This window comes from Nilaparvata lugens, chromosome 1 (genome assembly GCF_014356525.2).
Source record: "Nilaparvata lugens isolate BPH chromosome 1, ASM1435652v1, whole genome shotgun sequence".
In the NCBI taxonomy this organism is placed as follows: Eukaryota; Metazoa; Arthropoda; class Insecta; order Hemiptera; family Delphacidae; genus Nilaparvata; species Nilaparvata lugens.
Window position 1 is genome coordinate 38,055,019 of NC_052504.1, and position 21,670 is coordinate 38,076,688.

The window sequence follows — 21,670 nt, forward strand, 5'->3', positions numbered from 1 at the left end:
AGTTCAGAAGACGAGAAGGGTATTTCCAGTAAATCCTCAAGGAAACGAAAAAGTTATGGACGTTATGAAGATGTGGAGAAATATATTCGTAATCACAGCTATGGGAGTGGACTATCTTGCAAGTGTCAAAGAGACTGTTTTATTAGGATTAGTTCTGATAATCAGAAGAAAATTTTGAATAGTTTTAATCAGATGAAAGATAGAAATGAGCAAAATAGGCATTTAGGAGGACTTATTTCCATTGTGCCAGTTGCAAAAAATCATGGGATGGATGCTAATCTTCGTAGTAGCTCATATCTATACAAAACTCGACTTCAAAATGCAGATGAAAGTTATGAAGATGTATCAATCTGCCATAAAGCTTTCATGGCCCTCTATGGAATAACAAATAGACGAACAATCTATCTCAAACAACAACTAGTACAACATGGTTCTGTTCAGGACGATGGTAGGGGAAAACACGGCAATAAACATAACAAACTGCAAGAAAGTGTTAAGGAGAAAATTGTGGACCATATTTCATCATTCAAAGGTGTACAATCTCATTATAGTTTGAAGAAATCAAAAGTGACATACCTACCAGACACTCTTAATGTATCAAAAATGTTTGCTATGTTCACTGAAAAATATCCAGAAATTAAAATTTCAAAAGAAACGTACAGAAAGATTTTTGTGGATAAATTTAATATCAAATTCGGTTATCCACGTTCGGACATGTGTAGCAAATGCGATGTATTCAAAGCAAAAGTATCTGCCATTGAAGGAGATTTGAAAATTAATACTAATCCAGATGAACAGCAAGAGCTGCAAAAATCATTGAAAGCTCTTCAAGTTGAGAATAAAGGGCATCTGATGAAGGCTGAATCGTGGTATAAACGGAAGAAAATTGCAAAGAACAATGCCAGGGAAAATGAAAATAGTGCAGCAATCACCATAGACTATTGCAAAAATTTGCCAACACCGAACATTACCTCAAATGATGTCTACTACAAGCGTCAATTGACTTTTCTCAGTTTCAACATTACTGTCTTATCAAATAGTGCTTCGTACTTCTACACATATCCAGAAACTATAGCAAGAAAAGGATGCAATGAAGTTGTTTCTTTTCTCAACCATTTTTTTGATAACTTTCTACCAAATAATGTGAAAACTCTGGATATATTTTGTGATTCCTGTGCTGGACAGCAAAAGAACCAGACATTTATAAGATTTCTTCATTTTCTGGTCCACAAGAAAAAAAGATTCAACTTGGTGAGAGTTTCATTTCCAGAGCGTGGTCACAGTTATAATGAAATGTTGGTTTAATTGAGCAGCGCACAAGGACCGAAATTCCAAGTGAGTGGGCCATTGCATTCAGTAATGCCAGACGATCACCCTCCCCCTTCATTGTTATTGAAGTGAATCAAGACATGGTTTTTGAATGGACACATTATCTAAAAGATTTTTACATAAATAAGCTCCCATTTCCAACAAGACCCATAAAGGAGATTGAGATATCTGCAGAATCTATCCGTTCCATCAGTGCCAGGAACTCCTTCAATGGATTATTGAATAGCTGGATCATCATTACAGCCCCAAAAATGCGGCAACTTCTGACTACAGATAAGGAAGCCGAATTGCTGTATAGTGACAAACTGCCAATTTCAAGGGACAAATACATGGACTTACAAGACTTAAAAGTTTTCCTAAGCACTGAAAACCAAAAATATTATGAACGATTACCTCATTCTACTTGAACTCTATTTTTGGACATTCAAAATCTAGCAAGCCTTTTCTATAATAATCTACATATTTTTTTATTTTTTGTTTTTTAATTTTTTCATAATATAGCCTACTTACATGTCAAAATCTCTCTTATTCGTCCTTTTAACGTATTTTTCATAATTTGAAAGTGAGTTGTTGCTTTTTAATGATTTTTGAAGTTAGTTGAGAGTATTGAGTGAATAGGCAATTTTTTTTTGCTGGGGATGATGCCCACATAAGTTCTAGGCTTGTGCGTGGCTAATGGAAAGGATGATGATGAGAGATGGATAAACCTACAGCTTTAGGTGGGTTCCGAACTACCGGAAAGCAATTTTAAGGCTCATAAATTGTATTTCATTCATAACCTTAAAAGGCATTTGGGAGGACTTTGATCGCTCTTGCATTGTCAAATGTGTTTAGGTGAGACAATATTCTTTATAATAAACGTAATAACATGCTGAACATGATCATTCTCTCATAAAACTATACTGAAATAATAAGATTAAATATATGTAGCACTTTAAAAGTATCAAGAGTTAGCAAAAAAGAAAGATGACTGTTGCAACTTTCAAATTGCTCTCCTCAACAATTTCGAATTTGGTGCTTTGATCGTTCTTGGAGTGTGGTCTTCACTTACATCGGCGGAGTTACAATTACCGAATTTTTAGGTTGAGATCTGACCTTTTGGCGAGCTGCTTACAATCAGCTGATTGGCGAGCGTAAAGAAACTCTTCTGCGCATGCGCTAATGATTTGCAAGCGTAAAGAAATTTTACTGCGCATGCGCGGATTGTTAGCGAGCTAAAAATTAGATTCTCCCCAGAAATAAGCTGTTTTACGAGGAGAATTGAGTATGTAAATTCTTTTTTTATGCGCAGTTGTAGAAAAAAGGATTTTTATGAACTTCAGAGAATTAATTAGTCCAGGCAATGAATGCTCAAAAAGGATAAAGAGGGAAAAGTTGGGAAGACAATTCTTGACCCCGCAGTTCTGTTTAGGGTAGTAATGAGGTGAACATATCAAAAGTCCCCACACCTACCCCCTGTGCTAAGGGTGTGGGGGTGGTTTAAAGGTACCATTTTTGGTTTCTCACATAAAACTCAAAAACGATATATCCTAAGGACTTGACTGTCATATGACAAACTAAAGCTTACATAATCTACTACAATATTCATTTTACAACTTTTTTCATATCTCCTCTAGTTTTAGAGATATCCGCTCTTGAAGGTGTGAAATTTTTGAAAAAAATACGTTTGAAACCAATTTTTTTCTATTTTTGCTTCTATATCGTTTTGAAAATCGACGGGAAGAGTCCATGCTGATTATCAGATTATAGATCAATGAATTCTCTTCTATTTGATGTATAATTTCACACTTTTACGAATTTCCCAACACCTTTTGCAGCAGCTTTAAGGTTGAGTGTGAAATCTTCATTTTTGCAACAATAGACCAATTGACAAAGGAATTTGGAGGGAATGTTTTGAACTAGATTTTTGACTTTGCAGCTTTGTTGAGACTAGTTAGGAGGAGAACATATCAAAAGTCCCCATTCCTAATAACTCATGTGCTAAGGGGATAAGGGTGGTTTAAAAGTTGCATTTTCAGCGTTTTGCTTCCACACTCATAGCTTGAGAACAGTGCGTTCAACCGACATAACTAACAATTCAAAAATGAAGATTGAAAAATTCTCTACACTTCATGTTCAGTAGAATTTTGTGGTATTCCCGACAGTTCCCGAGATATTCGCTCTTGAAGGTGTGTAATATTGTTAAAATAACAGGTTTTTATCCAATGTTTTGCTCTTTCAGGGCTTATAGCTCTCCAACAATGCATCATGAAAATTGATGCTTATCGTAGGTTTGTAGAACATTGAATTCTCTTTGAAATGTGGATTATGTTTTTGAACATATTGATATGTTATTAAATTTGATAGCACACGGCACGACACCTCTCTACTAGGGATGGGTATCGAAAGACAAAACAACAATGTTTTGAACATCGATGTTTTTTCAATCCTAACATCGATAAGTGAAAAACATCGAACAGTAAACATCGATGTTTTTGAACATTGATGTTTTTAAACATAGTTTATCGCCCTACGTTTTTATGGATGATACTATTAGTCCAGTCAATATAGACATAAAAAGGGGGTATGCTTGCAATTTATATTGCAGTTCTGATTTTTTAATATATTATTTGGGTACATAAGAGAAGTCCAGAACCAATTTCTTCATGCAAGATTTCCTTGTGCTAGATACAAGATAGCCCAAAAACCTCGTATTTTCGGCTCATTTTCCAGTTTTCAGCTATTTCTGCCAAATCTCTCCCAGATTATAATAATTCTGAAAAAAATGAGATCACTCGGAACTCTCTATCTCCAATGAGTACTTTGTTATAATTTTTCAAAAATGAGTAAAATTTGAAGAAAAAATCAATTTTGATGAATTTTAGTTTTTAATCAACAATATCTTCCGATTGTTACAATTTAGATGTATATATCAAAATCCCTCTAGGCGTATTTTTGTGCCATACAATCTGAGATCAGGTAGAGCGCTCTATGTCATATAGATTTCCAGGAAAAAAACACCTAATTTTCAGCTTCAACCATCATCACCATCTACTTTGTCCTCACATTGATATTTCGCACAATGACATAAGTTCATGGGTAAGAATCACCCGTTAGATGCACTTAATTTCAGTATTTCCTAGTAGAGGCACGCTTAAGGACACCTCAAGGATCAAAATTTCAAACACATAACTTTTGACACAATCCTCAGATTTCATCGTACTACACTTCATCCTTCTCGGTTCGTCACAGCGGTTCAAAATCATGCATAATAAGTCAAATTCGGTCGAAAAATGGAAAATTTATTGTTGAGAGTACTTGAGCCCATATTCCAATACATAGAAAATGACCAATTTCTATATTCAAAGTTGCATGTCTTGTGAAATACTTCCGATGAAATTTCCAAATCTAGTGAGAACACTTATAATTTACTTTTGACACAATGCTCAGATTTCATCGTACTACACTTCATTCTTCTCGGCTCACCAAGGCGGTTCAAAATCATGCATCAACAGTCGAATTCGGTCCAAAAATAGAAAATTTATCGTTGAGTGTAGGTACTTATTCATATTCAATACATAAGAAATGGCCAATTTCTATATTCAAAGCTATGTATCTCGGTAACCCCTTATTTTAAAAATATTACATGATCTTGAAATGTACAATAGAATTTTCTATTTCATCTGCTGTGAACAGTTCATGAAAAAATATGTTGTAAAGTGAGATTTGATTGTTGAAAAAAATCCGGAAATTGTAGATATTTTTCTCATATTAACGGTTTTGGCAGTTCTATGATAGCGAAAAGTGATTCAAGATGGATTTTAGGCAACTGAGCTCGTAGAGGATGAATTTATCTACAATTTGTAATCAATCGTAAGTCTCTATGATGTATCAGACTCGTTTTAGAAACTCTTGATCAACAGTAAAATTACGAAAAAATGTAAAAACTGAAATCGCCATTTTTAAAATCTTAACTTCCAAATTGTTTTGGAATCGAAAGTATTATTTATTGGAGTGGGTAGAGGGGGACAATTTCCACATTCTCACTAGATTTGGAAATTTTATCAGAAGTATTTCACAAGACATGCAACTTTGAATATAGAAATTGATCATTTACTGTGTATTGGAATATGGGCTTAAGTACACTCAACAATAAATTTTCCATTTTTCGACCGTATTTGACTAATTATGCATGATTTTGAACCGCCGTGACGAACCGAGAAGGATGAAGTGTAGTACGATGAAATCTGAGGATTGTGTCAAAAGTTATGTGTTTGAAATTTTGATCCTTGAGGTGTCCTTAAGCGCGCCACTCCACTAGGAAATACTGAAATGAAGTGCATCTAACGGGTGATTCTCATTGAACATAATCTCAAGAACTTATGTCGTTGTGCTAAATATCAATGTGAGGACAATGTAGTCGGTGATGATGCTTGAAGCTGAAAATTAGGCGTTTTTCACAATACAAGGAGCATTGTTGTCAGGTGTACCTGGAATATGAGATAGATCGCTATACCTGATCTCAGATTGTAGAGCACAAAAAGAGCTTCTAAAGTGACTACAATTTTATCTGGAACTATTGTTCCAATATTTCAACAGTTACTAACTGGAATCAGAGCAATTTTGGACTTGTGGTATTCAAGTAACAGTCTTTTGAATAATTGAAGTCAGGTTGTGACTAGAAAGATACATCAACTGTAGTTCACAAGATTTGTCATCTTCATGGTTAGTCTGAAACCTCTCGGGATATCCTTGAGGATTCGGTCTTGAAATTTCACCCTAAGCTAATTTTAGCAATCATTGATAGGTACGCATATATTGTATTCATTCAATACCTGATAGATTTTTCAGGAAATGAAAATGGATTAAGTTTTTTTATATGGAAATCTGCACTCCTTACAATACGAGGACCTCTTTTCCAGAGCTAGATTAATTAGTGTTAAACACATGTTGAGGAAATAATTGTAGTAAGAAAAAACTCTTTCTTTCTAAGAAACAAAGAATCCGACCTCTTATTCAATTCTAAAAAACTAACTATCTAACCTTGACACGGGCCACAGAAGTAATGTAAATCTTCAAGAGTATCCAACAGTCTCACATAAAAATACAGAGAGCCTGATTGAAAAATAAAAATAGCAATCTGCAGGAAATCAAAACTTATGCGAGATCTTTCACAAGAGTGATCTATTTTCACAAAAAACACTAAACAGAATACTACACTAAATATGATAGAGATAATGATTGTAATTCTGTTACTATTGTTTATTGCTCTCAAGATAATCCTCTTCAAACAAAAAAATAGAAAAAAAACTTGTATCAAATTAAAAATTAGAATTGTTTTTACTTTTTAGTTGGGAAAAACATCGGATGACCGATGTCTAGGTAAAACCATCGATAAGTGAAAAACATCGAACAGTAAACATCGATGTTAAAAACATCGATGTTTGATGTTGAAACATCGATGTTTTTAAAGATTTATGTATCGATACCCATCCCTACTCTCTACTAGCTCGAGACTGTTTTCATTAGCAGTGGTAGAGTAGAGTGAGAAGCAGTGGTGGGGGAATGCAAGTGATAGAGTACTATCTCACGGTTCTATCCCACTCTACTCAAATAAAAACTAGTACTCTAGCATGAACGTTTCCATTGGGAGAGTTCACAAGATAGTTAGTACTTGCCCAGGGAACTCGGCTACCACTTACTCTAAGATAACTTTAATAATAGATTAAAACATTGAAATAGATTTGAATTACATGTTGGTATTACTACTGATTTATAGGTTATAATAGATTATGTTATTGATCCGATCAGCTGATTTCAAAAGTTTTCGACACTGGATAATCCTACACTGTGATTGGTCGATACTCTATTTCATAATGTAAAAGCCCATTGCATAATGGAATGTTTGTAGAATTCTTTTGAAAAACCATTGCGAAAAGGAAGCTAATGTTGTATGGATTTTAAGCAATGGATTTTCAAAACTACTATAATGAGAATCTTGTGGAACAACTTGTATACTATAACATGGTTTTCAGATGGCATCAGTCACGGTTTCTGATACTGGCAGCAGTTCTCAGTTTGTCAAGTTTTCACTAAATAAAGTTTTCAGTTTGACAAGTTTTCAATTATTCGTCAAGGTCTCAGTTTATTAAATTCGCAGTATGTCAAGTTTTCATTACGTCAAGTTCTCATTCCACCAAGTTTTCAATTCGTTAGGTTTTTAGACCATAAAGTTATTTGTTCGTCAAGTTTTCAGTCCAACAAGTTTTCAGTTTGTCGTAAAGGTTCCAATGGCACTTGAAACTCTGTCAAACTAACAAAACTATAATAATATTAAGAACTAGCCGGCAGGCTCGCTTCGCTCGCCTTACCCCCTTATCCATCTAGCCAGGGGGCTCCGCCCCCTGAACCCCCAACTCAAAATAGATACATTCTAGGTAAGATATTTTTGAATTGAAGATTAGGCACTCAGCCTCTATTATCTGATCTTCACACAATTATTATCTCCAACACAGAAGCGCTAGCGTTCAAACTTTTGATTCCCTATACTATCTAGTGACATCATGACACACAGCTGTACCTAATAAACACACAGTGCCTATTATGTGTCTATTCTAATAATTGTGTTGATAGGGGTCTATCACATGTTAAAATACAAACTAACTTATGATATTAGTAGTCAGCTGATTATTAGAATAGGAAATTACTAAAAAATATTAGCTTGTATTTTCTCATGCAACAGGGTCCTATATACTATGTATCCTATAATATTCTATGTATTTATGTTGACACAGGAGCACAGGATGCAGACGGCTACGAGTGGCCGAGCTTGGTTGACTACCTTCGGCAGCCGACAGTTTTAGATATCAGGGAACTAGCGGACTGTCCGCCTCTGGAGTTCGTCAGAGGGAGCTAGAGGCGGACTTAGAACCCCTTGAGCCTAGTGTACCACACCCTGGTGGCCACCAACTGCCACTCTGCTCATTTTGCATGATAAACAAAGCGAGCAGAGTAATAGTGCCCTGTGGCCACTTTGCTGGGTGTGGGGAGTGCGTGCGTCAATGGGTGAGAACACCAATTGTGTTTGGTTTGGGTGACCGTTCAGTAAGGTTACCAATTCGGCAATTCGGTGCACAATGTGCATGACCCTAGTAGGGAAGCTGTTGAGAATTTACTTTTGAACCAGTATGAAGAAGATTATTCTATGATTATTTTGGGCTCAAATTCTCATACATCTCAACATTTTGCACGAAATCCTCTTTTAAACAGCATAAATGAATATTATCATTTCACAAGCAATATTTTACTCATTCCACATGTTTTATTTTCCACTGGAAAATAATACAAAACCAGGCCAATCTAGATACATTCCAGAAAAAATTACAAAACTTCAGTCAAGTGATATCATTGATCCTGAGGAAGATCATGTGAAACCAGGCCCATCAGGAGTCATACCAAAAAAACAATTGCAGTCAAGTGATGTCAATAAAACTGTTGATGATGTTGATGACAGTGAGAGTGAAAAGGATGAGAATTCATCGAAAAGAGCCTACAATGGTCCAGCATAATATGATGAAAGATAATAAAAGAGGTAAGAAATATTACAAAATAGTTTCTGTCAAATGGTTGGAAATTGCAACATACAAAAGGATTGCCTACAAAAATCTAAGAACAAGGCAGGTGAACATGAACTAGGTTATTGCAAAATTTGTGATGTTCATATGACATCACATAAAAATGATATTCACAGGCACAGTATGTCTGAGAAACATCTTTTGCAAACAAGGGAAGTCAAAGGCAACTTGGACCTTAAAGACATAGTAGAACATAAATCAATAACTATTCAGCAAAGGAGGGCAGAAGTTGAATTAGCTGCTTTCATAGTTGAGCAGAATTTATTGATTCCCTAGTCCAACTGATACCCAGAATTTTTTCTGATTCAAAGATCACCCAGGGTATAAACAACACCAAACCAAAGTGACTACAGTGATAAATAATTCTTTAGGCTCTGAATTAAAAAAAAAAACAAAAAACAATTGAATACAAACCTTAGTAGACCAGGGAATTACTTCAGTATTATAATGGATGAGACAACTGATGTAAGTACAACTAAAAAATGTGCATTTGTTGCCATATATTTTAATCATGCGATTAATCAAATTAGATCAAGATTTTTTGACATGAGAGAAACAGTGTCTTCGAATGCTGAAGATTTAGTTGATTGTTTGAAAGATAATGTATTGCTACAGAATCTAGTTGGATTTTCATCTGACACAACAAATGTGATGTTTGGTGATCACCATTGTGTTGTTTCACTTTTAAAAAAGAACATCTTGGTATTGTTTTTGTTGAATGCTCCTGTCATAATATGATCCAACTAGTTGCTTCAAAAGTCTGCTTGAAGCTTCCAAGAAGTGTAGAAGACCTCTTATGGAATTTGGGCTCACATTTCAGCCGGAGCTATAACAAGCAGCAACTTTTCTTATAATTTTAAGAATTTTTTTTTTATTTGACGTCTTATAAATTGGTTTGCCTGGTGACACTTCAAGAAACTGCATTACGCTCCGCTCACATTATGCGCTCACAATGAGAGCAACTGAGAGGCACACGTCCCTTCCACTCGGGCATGGTTGATCTGCTGGGGGCGCGACAGTCGAGACCGACGACATTTGAGGCCACTTTTTCAGGAGTCCTCTCCTGTCGTAGGTCTCGACTGTCGGGGCTGTACAAAAATTAGAGTGGCCTCAACTGACGCCTAACGCAGGCGACATTTGAGGCTTCTTTTTCAGGAGTCCTCTACCGTCGCTGGCCTCGAATGTCGCTGGTCTCGACTGTCGGGCCTGTACAAAAATTATAGACTCGCTTGCAGCAGGCGATAGTTGAGGACACATCCTACCGCGATTCCAGACAAAATACATTTCATAATGATTTAGTTTTTTGAGATTTTAGATTTTATAATGATTTAGTTTTTATGAGAAAAGCTCAATGTATATATAGATCAAAAAATGTAAAATGTGAATGTGTGAAATTGATAAAAGTTATTGATTTGTAACAGGATATTGATTTGTAGAATAATATCCTACATCTATCATGAACTGAGAATTTGACATCAAAGTATCAAAAAGGTATTTACGAGTTTGAAAATTTCGTTTTTTATGATGAAGCAACTAAGGTTTATTTACAGTTGTAAAGTTGCAATACTTATTCATAATATGGAAGGAATAATGGGATATTATTCAATTGCTGGTAAATCCATACAAATTAAATGATAATATTCTTTTGGTGCTGTCTACCATTCTGGAGAGCCTAGCGCAGGTGACAGTTGAGGCCTCTATTTCAGGAGTCCTCTACGGTCGCAGGTCTTGACTGTCGGGAGTGTACAGAAATTAGAGTGGCCTCAACTGTCGCCTAACGCAGGCGACATTTGAGGCCACTTTTTCAGGAGTCCTCTACCGTCTCTGGCCTCGAATGTCGCCGGTGTCTACCCGGTGTCTACCGTCGCTGGTCTCGACTGTCGCTGGTCTCTTCTGTCGTTTGCCTCATTTGACATCGACCCGACCTGCCTAAGAGCGAGAGAGACAGACATAAAAAGTGGAAGGCACGCATCCCTTCCACTCGAGCACAGTTAGCCCGCCTAAGAGCGAGAGAGACAGAGCGAGTGAGAGAGAGTGAGAGAGATAGGCATACACACTGGTTCATGTCTTGCACTTCTATTTCGCCGCCTGCATACAAGTTTACACGTTGCCAGTTAATTATAAACCGATTGTGTAGTGATAATGTGAAGGTAGTTTCGTCCATTGCAACAATTCAAACAGCAGAGGTAAATAATTTCAGACTGATAATATAACATGATGAAATAAATGACTAAGACATAAGTGAATAGGTTATGTTGTAGTAATCACAATGTTGTGGTAGTTTTCAATCACAAAAGTAGTATAAATCTTTTTTACGCCGATAATAACTTGTTTAACTTGAAAAAAATGAGCGCAACTTGCTATGTAAAAAATTGAATTGAGCACAGTTAGCCCGCCTAAGAGCGAGAGAGACAGAGCGTGAGAGAGAGAGTGAGAGAGATAGGCATACACACTGGTTCATGTCTTGCGCTTCTATTTCACTTAGGCACCTGCATAAAAGTTTACATGTTGCCAGTTAATTATAAAACAATTGTGTAGTGATAATGTGAAGGTAGTTTCGTCCATTGCAGCAATTCAAACAGCAAAGGTAAATAATGTCAGACTGATAATATAACATGATGAAATAAATGACTAAGACATAAGTGAATAGGTTATGTTGTAGTAATCACAATGTTGTAGTTGTTTTCAATCACAAAAGTAGTATAAATCGTTTTTCAGCCAATAATAATTTGTTTAACTTGAAAAAATGAGGGCGACTTGCTATGTAAAAAATTGAAATAACAATGTTTAAACTCCAACCTTTCAAATTGAAACTTTCAAACATTCAAACCGAGACGACCAATCACTGCACAAGATAGTATGCACGCTTCTCCTTTTAGAAAATACACTTTGAATTAAAATCGATTGATATTAACAATAAATGTGATTTAAATAAATGTTCTAACTTTTAAATTTAGTTTTCATATTAATAACAATGTGAAACAAGTTAAATTTATTAATAACTTATAACAACTGATTGATTTAACATAAACCAATTTTGTGAATTCTTGAATTTTTATTTATATTAACCCTCCTAGTACCACGTGGGGTCGTTTCCAACCCAATCTCAAATTATGATTTATTCCTCATAAAATCTCATTCAAATTCGAATGAAAATATTATTTATTTGAACATTCATATATTTGAAAGTTAAAAACACTTGAATAATTAAAAACTTGTCATAATATAAGTACAAAATTTAATGAAAAACACCATCATATCATAGGAAAATTAGATTTTTGACATTTTTTCACCCAATAATAATTGTCATTCAATCAATCCCTGCACATTGAGGGCATAATATTATCTTATGTTCTCCACACAATTGCTTTTCACATTTCAGGCATGGGAAATTGCCTTTTCTGTCCTTCCCATGCGGACAAACAAAACATCTTTTCCGTGCGGTTGAAGTTGAAGCAGTTGCAGCAGGAGCTGGTTCATCTTCCTCTTGTCCCCCCGAAAGTGACTGGATTGTTGATATGAGTTCTGTTGGTAGATGTGAATTATGAGCTCTTCTTGCCAACAACGGTTTCATCAGCTCAAAAGCCAGCATTTTCAAGAAATCAGCACGTGCCTCATTTGAATAATGGTTCAGGTTGAGGTTGAACTTGTACAATATGAAGCTATTCACAGCAGCAATGTCCAGAAGACCAAAGAAGTATCTCAGGGGCCAGCGCCTGGTTGTCCACTTGGTAGTCTTGTCATGACACAACTTGTCCATAACATCAACCCCTCCCTTTGTCATATTATAAAACTCTATCACTTCTGGTTCCAAATCGCCCATTTCACCAGTGGAATGCATGGTGGACAGAAGTAGTACCTTTTTATTTTTTTGGGCATGTAGGACAGTATCATTTTGTCGGGTTGATAGAGATATTTTGTGTGTGACACTGGAGTTCGAGCAGAGATCATAGATGGTGGGATCTGAGGTTTATTTTTCCTCAGAGTACCCACAAGAGTTAGCTTCTTCTTCAGCAATTCTTCTGCCAACTCAATCGAAGTGAACCAGTTGTCGACAGTAACATTCCTGTCCTGTTACTGCCAGCAATAGTTTCAGTGAGCCTCATAACATACTGAGTGGGCAAGGACAGATCTCCTTTCCTTCTTATTATTTCTTGGCCAACATAGGGTATTCCTTTCATAAAATAAAAAGTCCTGGCATCACACAATGAAATAATTTTCAGCCCATACTTGTCAGGCTTTGATGGGATGTACATTTTGAAAGGACATTTCCCACGAAAGCTGAGAAGTGTCTCATCAACTGTGACATATTCAGAAAGTGTATAATACTTCTGACAGTTCTCTTCAAATTTAACCCACATGTCACGAGAAGGTGCGAATTTATCATTAGCCTGTCTTGCAGCCCTTGTTGTTTTGTCATCAGAATGAAGTGCTCTTAGCAGAAATTTGAATCGATTCTTTGACATTCCACAGCGAAATAAAGGTGGGCCAAAAACTGGAGATAAATATTCCAAGAACTTAGAATTAAATAGGTAATGAGATTACAATAAAATATTAATTATAATTAATACTAATTATAATGAAATGAAGAATATTAAACTACAATAAAAAAAAAACTAGAAAATAATTACTGCAGCATTAACAACAAGCAATAACAGATTCCATCACTCAATACCAGCAGAATGAAAATTAAAACAGAAAAACAAAGTAAATACATTTTCAGCAAATTAGTAGATAGAAAAGAGAATAAAACTTGCATTGATATTTCCTTGAAAAAAAAATTTGAACTGTTATTAAACAGTGGAGAAAAAAAAATGTATCTATATAATTATAGGCTATACTATCAAACCAAAAATAATCAAAGTAATACATGTTATAATGAAGTGTGTTAAATAATATAAACTATTTATAAATGGATGTAGAAGACAAATTTTTAATATTCATATGGTATGGATCAATGTAAAACAGATAATCGTTAAAGGACTAGTCACTCATCAATCATAAGCAAATGAGCGTGCAATCTTTTCTTAAACAGGGAGAGAGACGTGGAAAACACAATGTGAGTTGGAAGGGCGTTCCACTCTCTGCTTGCTGTTGTGATGAAAGACGAATTGAATATGGATGTACGGTGATGAGGAATTTGAAGAGTGAACTGATGTGACCTGGTTTGACGAGCAGTATGAACGGATGATAACAAAGTGAATGAGTTACGCAGATAGCATGGTCCTTCATTTTTCACAATTATTTTATATACCAGAATCAGGAGGAAATATTTCCTTCGATTCTTGAGTTTTAGCCATTCCAGTTGCATAAAGTAAGGCGTTATATGCTCATCCCGCCTGGCATCGTAGATGTATCTTATTGCATAATTGAGGGATCTCTGCATCCTACCATTCAATTCATCTGTCAGGTCAACGTATACGGTTGAGCAATAATCAAGAAAGGGTATTATTAATGATCTGACCAATAGGATACGTGTGCTTTGAGGCAGGAAATGTTTCAGACGTTTGAGCTGGTGCATGCCTGCAAACACTCTGTTACATACATGAGTGGTCTGCTCCTTCCAGCTAAGACTCTGGTCTAGATACAGTCCAAGAGTTCGCACACTCTTCAGGTAGGGAACAACATTTCCTGCAACAGTGATAGCCGGGAGTCTTTCCTGATCAAATCTGCTCAGAAGAGTTGGGAAGCCAAGAATGATGCTTTTCGTCTTTTGTGCATTGAGGATCAGCTGATGGGCATCAGTCCACTGCAGGAGTGACTCAATATTCTGGTTCATGGACTGAACTGCTTCTGAAATTCTTTCTTTTGAACAGTGAGCGTAGATCATAAGATCATCAGCAAATAGGTGATAAGAACAGTTTGAGAAAACAGAGGAAACATTATTGATGAAAACAGAGAAGAGAAGGGGTCCCAACACAGAGCCCTGAGGAACACCTCTCAAAACTGGTCTCCAATTAGAGGAATCACCACAGCTACCAAATACTGCCTGAAATCTGTTGGACAAATATGAGGAGAACCATGCTACTGCAGAATCGGAGAAGTGGCAATGATACTTCAGCTTATGAATTAGCAAGGCATGAGAAACATTATCAAATGCCTTGCTCAAGTCGAACTGAATAAGTAACGTGAGTAATCTTTTATCCATAGCTGCACGTATGTCATCTGTTATGCGCAAGAGAGCAGTACATGTGCTATGATTTGGGCGGAAGCCAGACTGGAAATTCGAAAAGAAGTCAAAACTTGAAAGATATTGACTTACCTGAGCATGCACAATTCTCTCCAGTGCCTTAGATATGGAACACAGAATATGGATGGGCCTGCAGTCTGCAGGAGCGATTGGATTAGTCGATTTAGGAATGGGTTTCACCATGGAGCATTTCCAGAGATCAGGAAATTTTCCTGTCTGAAGAGAGACATTGAATATGTGAGTGATAGAAGGTAAAATAACTGGTAACAATTTTTTATAAAATAAGCTTGGGATATTGTCAATTCCTTTAGAGTTTTTTGAGCAAGAACATATTATCTTTGACACCATAGATGGAGTAACATGTGAGAAATAGAATTTCTCTGCCGGCAAGTTATGATTGAACTGCATGATAAGATGGTCTGAAGCCAGTGGTGCGTTGGATGCATCTGGCTGATTTGAACTGAGAGTGAAGAAATCGTTCAGTTCATTAAGAGGTATATTGATTCTAGTATTAGATCTGGCTTTATGCGCTCCTAGTCTTCTGACATTATCCCACAGAGTAGATGTTGAATTATTTTGATTAAACTGCCTGTGATAGAAGCGAAGTTTTGCATTGCGACTCATAGATTTCACACGATTTCTCCAAGTTTTAAAGACCTCAAAGTCTATCTGGCTGCTGGTCCTTTTAAATACTCTTCTGGCTTTATCACGCTCACGTCTGGCAATCAGTATCTCTTCATTCATCCAGGGCACTGGTTTCCGCTTAGGATGCGCAGTACGCACAGGGGCATGCCTATCAAAAATGCTGTGAATCATATTATTGAATACTGCAACCTTATCATTGATGTCATCAATGAAACCTATAGTGTGCCATGGCATGTTGATAGCATCCTCAAGACATCTATCATCATTGAAATGTTTGAAGTCTCTATATAAATAGCTCACTGCAGACAACTCATCACATTTCAAGTTGTAGACTAAATAAATCATATCATGCATGGAGAAGCAAGGCATAGGTATCTGTCCAAAAGAAGAAACATAATCTTTATCACTCACCACCGCTAGATCTAGTAAAGTATGTGAATTGGGTAAGTGGTAAGTCGGGTCAACATTATTTACAATGTGGAAGTTGATAGAATCAAAGAGTGTCACGAGTTGCCTCCTTTCGAAGCTATCTCTCAATAGATTAGAGTTGAAATCACCAAGTAAGACAATATGTTGATAGCTATGCATTATCTGCAACAGAGAGTGCTCAAGGAGTGACAGTCGACCTGCTTTGGGTGGCCGGTATACAATCCCTACAAGAATTTTGTCTTCACAAGCTGTGATCTCTATGAAGATAAACTCCGGAGAGTTGGAGTAGGGTTGAGGAGAAGATAACACATGTTTGGGTGACAAAGAGGAGCGAACATACACGGCAACCCCACCTCTGTCCCTCCCGACTCTATCATTACGAAAAACGCAATACTCCGGAATGCTGAAAGAACAGGAATCCAGTGATGGTTTAAGCCAGGATTCACTAACACCTATTATATCAAAATTCAAAATAGTGGAAAATGTCTCGCTGAAATCATCGAAATGACCAGGTAAAGATTCAGCATTGATATGACAGAACCTGAGAGAAGACGAGTGACCATCTAGCAGTCGTGCTAACTCAGATACGCTCACATCCATTAGTATGAAATGTAATGTACTAGTAATGTATTAATATATTATTATAGGAAGATATATGAAATCACAGTGTACCCTGACAATGGTCTTAAGTAATCTTAAACAGAGCAAATTTATTAAAAATTACAGAATGCGTGAAATCAATCAAGTAAAGATCAATATTTATTTCAAATAGTTGGGAAGGTAAATTAAAATTTAAACGATAATCTCAATTTAATCGTAGGCGACGTCGTAATTGAGCCCCCTTTGATGTGAGATAACTACTGAACAACAGTGGGCTTAAGTAATCTTAAACAGAGCAAATTTATTAAATATTACAGAATGCGTGAAATCAATCAAGTAATCCAATAAAAAAAATATTCTTATAAAATAAAATAATCGTATAAAATATTAATCTCAATAAAATATTAAGAATAAATCATTTCCATGATGAACTCACCAAGTAATCATGAAAAAAAAAATTCTATAATGACCAATCATAATAATCATCATAATGATCAAACTACAATCATTCTTCTAATTGAGATCATAATTCAATGAATATTGAGATTACAAGGATACATGTTCACAGAGAAGCGGAAAAAATAAAAATTAACATTGCAATAATCATATTCAAAAGTACTGTCAGAGTTAGATTAAAGAACAGTGAAATCAAGTTCATAAGTATGGAAAATATATGGCTTCTATTAATTACTCGTCGAAAATTAGCTTCATGGAAATAAATAAATATCGAAAGGAAAATAAACAATAGTGAGAAAAAAAAAATAAATAATAATAATAAGAAGAAGAAAAATCATTTCAATGATAAACTCACCAAGTAATAATTATCAGTGCTTGGTAGGCAATGAAACTACGTACGGTACTTTACATATGACTATCACCGAGCTGATCCGAATTCGCATTATTATTAGGGCCATTAGAGAACTCAGAGAAGACTCTGTTGTTGTCTCTCCAAAAAACACGCCCATCACGACTCCAGACGTTCTTGAAACCCACTCTTCCACACATTTCCCGGAAAAACAAGTGACGCTTACGCGTGAGATCTTCTTGCACTGAGAAACCGGTACCACTCAACTGACGCCTATTCGATATTATAGAACTTCGCTTTTGATAACTGATAAACTTGACGAGAATCTGCCGAGGTCTCGGCTCTTGGTTGTCACGCGGTTGAGCGAGGCGACCGACGCGGTGGCATCTGTCGATGTCAGCCGGCTGGATCGGAACGCCCAGCTTGTCGCTGAGTAGTTGCACCGTGGTCGCTGTCACATCCTCGTCACTCGCCTCAGGAACACCAGTGATGCGGATATTATTTCGCCGGGAATATTGAGCCAAACCGTCCAGTCGCATGTCTGAGCTCTCCTTGAGTTGAGCAAGCTCGGCGCGAAGGGCGTCCATCTCGCCATTAAGATCGACCAGCCTGTTCTCAGCCACCTGCAGACGGCCCCCAAGATCCTCCAAGACTCGAGCGCTGACAGTCTCCGAGAGGCGTGCAGCTAGTCGATCAACGAAGGCGTCGCTCGTCAACAGTTTTTCGAGAGCCGCCGCAAGTTGTTGTTCGGTTGCTAAGGAGACAGCAGAGCAGTCAGCTGTTGAGCAAGACGGAGAGCTATGAGGCCGGGCAGCATTCCCTCTCTGTTGTTGTTGTTGTAGAATCTTTTTCTGTTTAGGCTGCTTTGCTGCCGGCGACTGCGCAACAGAGGTGGCCTTATCGTTTTCGGATTTCAGCCCTGTGTTTGCTCGTGTAACTGCTGGTGATGGAGACATAACGTTTTACGATTTACCGTGTTTGATAATAGAAAAAACAACAAAGTAACTAGATCAATCGATTCACAAAATACTATTACACTAGTAAGCAAAAATTCAATTCGATGATGGAAATGATATTGTTAGCCTTCATGCAGATCATGATATATTTCAATAGCTAATGGAATGAAATTTTTATCAGCTATATAGGCTAATCACCTTCCAGTGGTTCTAAACCTACAAAGAGAGTGGTTATACCACAAACAAGCTTGCTGGTATTGACAATTCACAGAAAAAAACTAAATCTGAATAAAAAATGCATAGGAACATGTTATGACAGGCCTAGATAGGATAGAAATAATTTGTTATAATTTATAAATTGGTTCTATTCTCTCTGGGAACTTCATAACGTGTTTCTATGCATCTATACAGATTTCATTTCTATCTATATAACTTGAAATTTCAATTCTATCATCACCCACTATGAAATATATACGAGCTAAAAGTGTGGATAATTGAGAAATTGTGCAAAGAATGCAAATTGAATAGTGTAGTTCAAAGAATATGCATCGAAAAAAGTTGAACAAGAAAGACCATGTAGGGTCGTATGCGACCCCGTTCTTGACATCTAACATTAAAATTGGCGATAATATGAAAAGTTTACTTACCACGGACATATGCTCTGGTTAGTGTCTGGAGAAATACTGAATGAAAGGTTACATGGAAGGAGGTGGCGTTACTCCCACCAACACGCCCACAAACTGATAAGCAATTGCGCCTGGGGTTGGATACAACCCAACGTGGTACTAGGAGGGTTAATAACTGTTTCAAGAAAGTTCAATTTATGCAAAAATTTGAAATAAAAAATGAATTTAACATACACAAATTTTGTGAAATTTCAAATTAATGAAAAAATAATAATAATTAAAGAGTTTACACTGTATTTGAAAACATTTTAAAATATGAGAAACAATAATTTCTAATTTGTTTAATTTTAGTACAATGGAGCCAGATGTTCAAATTCCTTCAATGTCCAGTACACCGATGGAGACTGATAATATTGTGCCACCAACATCTGCCATACCTTTCGCTGTGCCACACACACCCCATAACGCCAAAGTGCAGAGACAAAGTATGTATAGAAAACATAAGGCCGCGAAAATAACTCCTGCAGAGGCAGCAGATTTTGCAAAAGCAGCCAAAGAAAGACAACGTAGATGCAAGCAATGCAGACTTGCCAACTCAGCTCTTGACACCGGCACGCTAGAGTCAGCCACAGTGTCTGCTCCTGTGGTAGTGGAAAGAACAGTTACTGCACAGACCAATGCTCAGCGACAATGTGCTTACAGACAGCGTAGAGCCACTCAAATTGTTTCACAAATAAGTACTCCACCAACTCACACAGCAGTGCAACCGGAACAATAAACCTGGAATATCAAATGGTCATCGTCAATAAAGAGGTTTAAAACTATATTTCTGGACAACAAATTTGGCCACACTTGCTCTGTTTGCGACTGATTGTGGTTCAAGAATGACCTTAAAATCATCACTGCTGCACAACTACAGATCATATCAGATTGGTTCATTAAGGAAAATAGGCAACTACGTGAGGAGGATTATACACATATTTGCAACACCTGTAGATTTTAGCTGAACAAACATAAGCTTCCTACCCTTGCAAAAGTGAATGGATCCTCATATCCAGAAATACCTCCTGGCTTACCGCCACTGGATCCAATCAGTGAATGATTAATCTCACCATGTCTGCCATTTATGGAAGTGCATCGTCTGCAGCATGACTTCTTTTATGGAATTATTGGACAAGTGATAAACGTTCCAGTCAATGTAGAAGACATGGTAAAATGCTTGCCCCGGCATTTAGATGAGGATTACATCATTAATGTCAACATCAAATGGAATCTCACACACAAAAAAAATTACGAGCATCAGTGGCTACATGTCCAAAAGGACAATCAAAGAATGGTTGGATGTACTTCAAAATTCAAGTCTATATCGCTTGTACGATATCAAAGTAGATTTGTCAAGGCTGAAAACTGTCATGCCACCAGAGGAAGATTTGCAGGATGACTCAGCTCATTGAATCGAAACAATCGCCGCCAAGTGTACTCCGGAGTCAAAAATTCTTGCTTCCAGGCAGCTTACACTACTGTGGAACGAAGAGGATTGCCTCGACATCGCACCAGGACATCAGGCCATGCCTCTGAACATCATTTACGACCATCATGCTGAAGAACTATCATTTCCTGCAATATACTACAGCCAGCCTTGTCACTTCAACATGGGAGTTTCAGTGACACCTTACATGATGACAACCAGTGAATTACAACGAAGTGACAGATGCAGAGCCACACCTCAAAAAGTCTTGTACATTGCTATGAAGATTCTATGTCTCCACATGGTGGATGGCATTCACAGCACATTTTGGAATGTGTCAACCAAGGAAAACGTAACTCGACGCATGTTGGAGGACCTGGAATTTCTTAAAGAATTTGTCATCCAGAATCTTGCCTTCATGAAGTCAGTACCCAATTCCGTCCAGTATTGGGCCTCTCGCAAATGAGATCTGTTTGTGATGCTCCATCAACTAGGTAAACCGACCATATTTCTCACTTTAAGTGCAAACGAAGTATGCTGGTTGATATTACTGAACTTACTCCTCAAATTGAGTAACAAGTATCCTGGAAAAGTGGCTTAAGATCTAAACACGTCAGAGTGGTGCAACTTAGTGAGCGATGATCCAGTTACATGCTGCATATATTTCCACAAACTCGTCAGTACATTGAATTGAATTTTTGAATTGAATTTATTTCGCCAAAAAAGCACATTACATCATTAAAATAAAATGAAACAAAATGAAAATTTAACTATACAAAACAGAAACAAAATTATAAATCATACTAAATACTTATGTACAATAGATTCAGTAAATAACTTAATAAATAAACTTGACATAGTACATAGTAGAAGTAAAATGAAATGTTCATTAACTTCATTGTAAAAGCAATTTTCCTTTTTGGCACTGCCAACATAAGTAACACTTGTGTGTTGGCAGTGAATTGTAGTTCATTTACACTATTTGCTATGCAGTGACAATGATTTCGAA

General features: G+C 36.7%; 1 protein-coding gene across 1 annotated transcript; it reads right to left on the reverse strand.

Annotated features, from left to right (window-relative positions):
- Window positions 1-15,214: 15,214 nt before the first annotated feature.
- On the reverse strand, window positions 15,215-18,667 carry LOC120349840. The gene is made up of 2 exons (XM_039420974.1): window positions 17,618-18,667; window positions 15,215-15,348 (listed from the first exon to the last, which is right to left on the reverse strand). Exon 1 carries the CDS (start codon window positions 18,565-18,567, stop codon window positions 17,668-17,670), a length of 900 nt encoding a protein of 299 aa, XP_039276908.1. The 5' UTR covers window positions 18,568-18,667; the 3' UTR covers window positions 15,215-15,348; window positions 17,618-17,667.
- Window positions 18,668-21,670: the final 3,003 nt, after the last annotated feature.

Coding starts and splice junctions, on each gene's coding strand:
- LOC120349840 (XM_039420974.1), bottom strand. CDS start 18,567: ATGTCTCCATCACCAGCAGTTACACGAGCAAACACAGGGCTGAAATCC.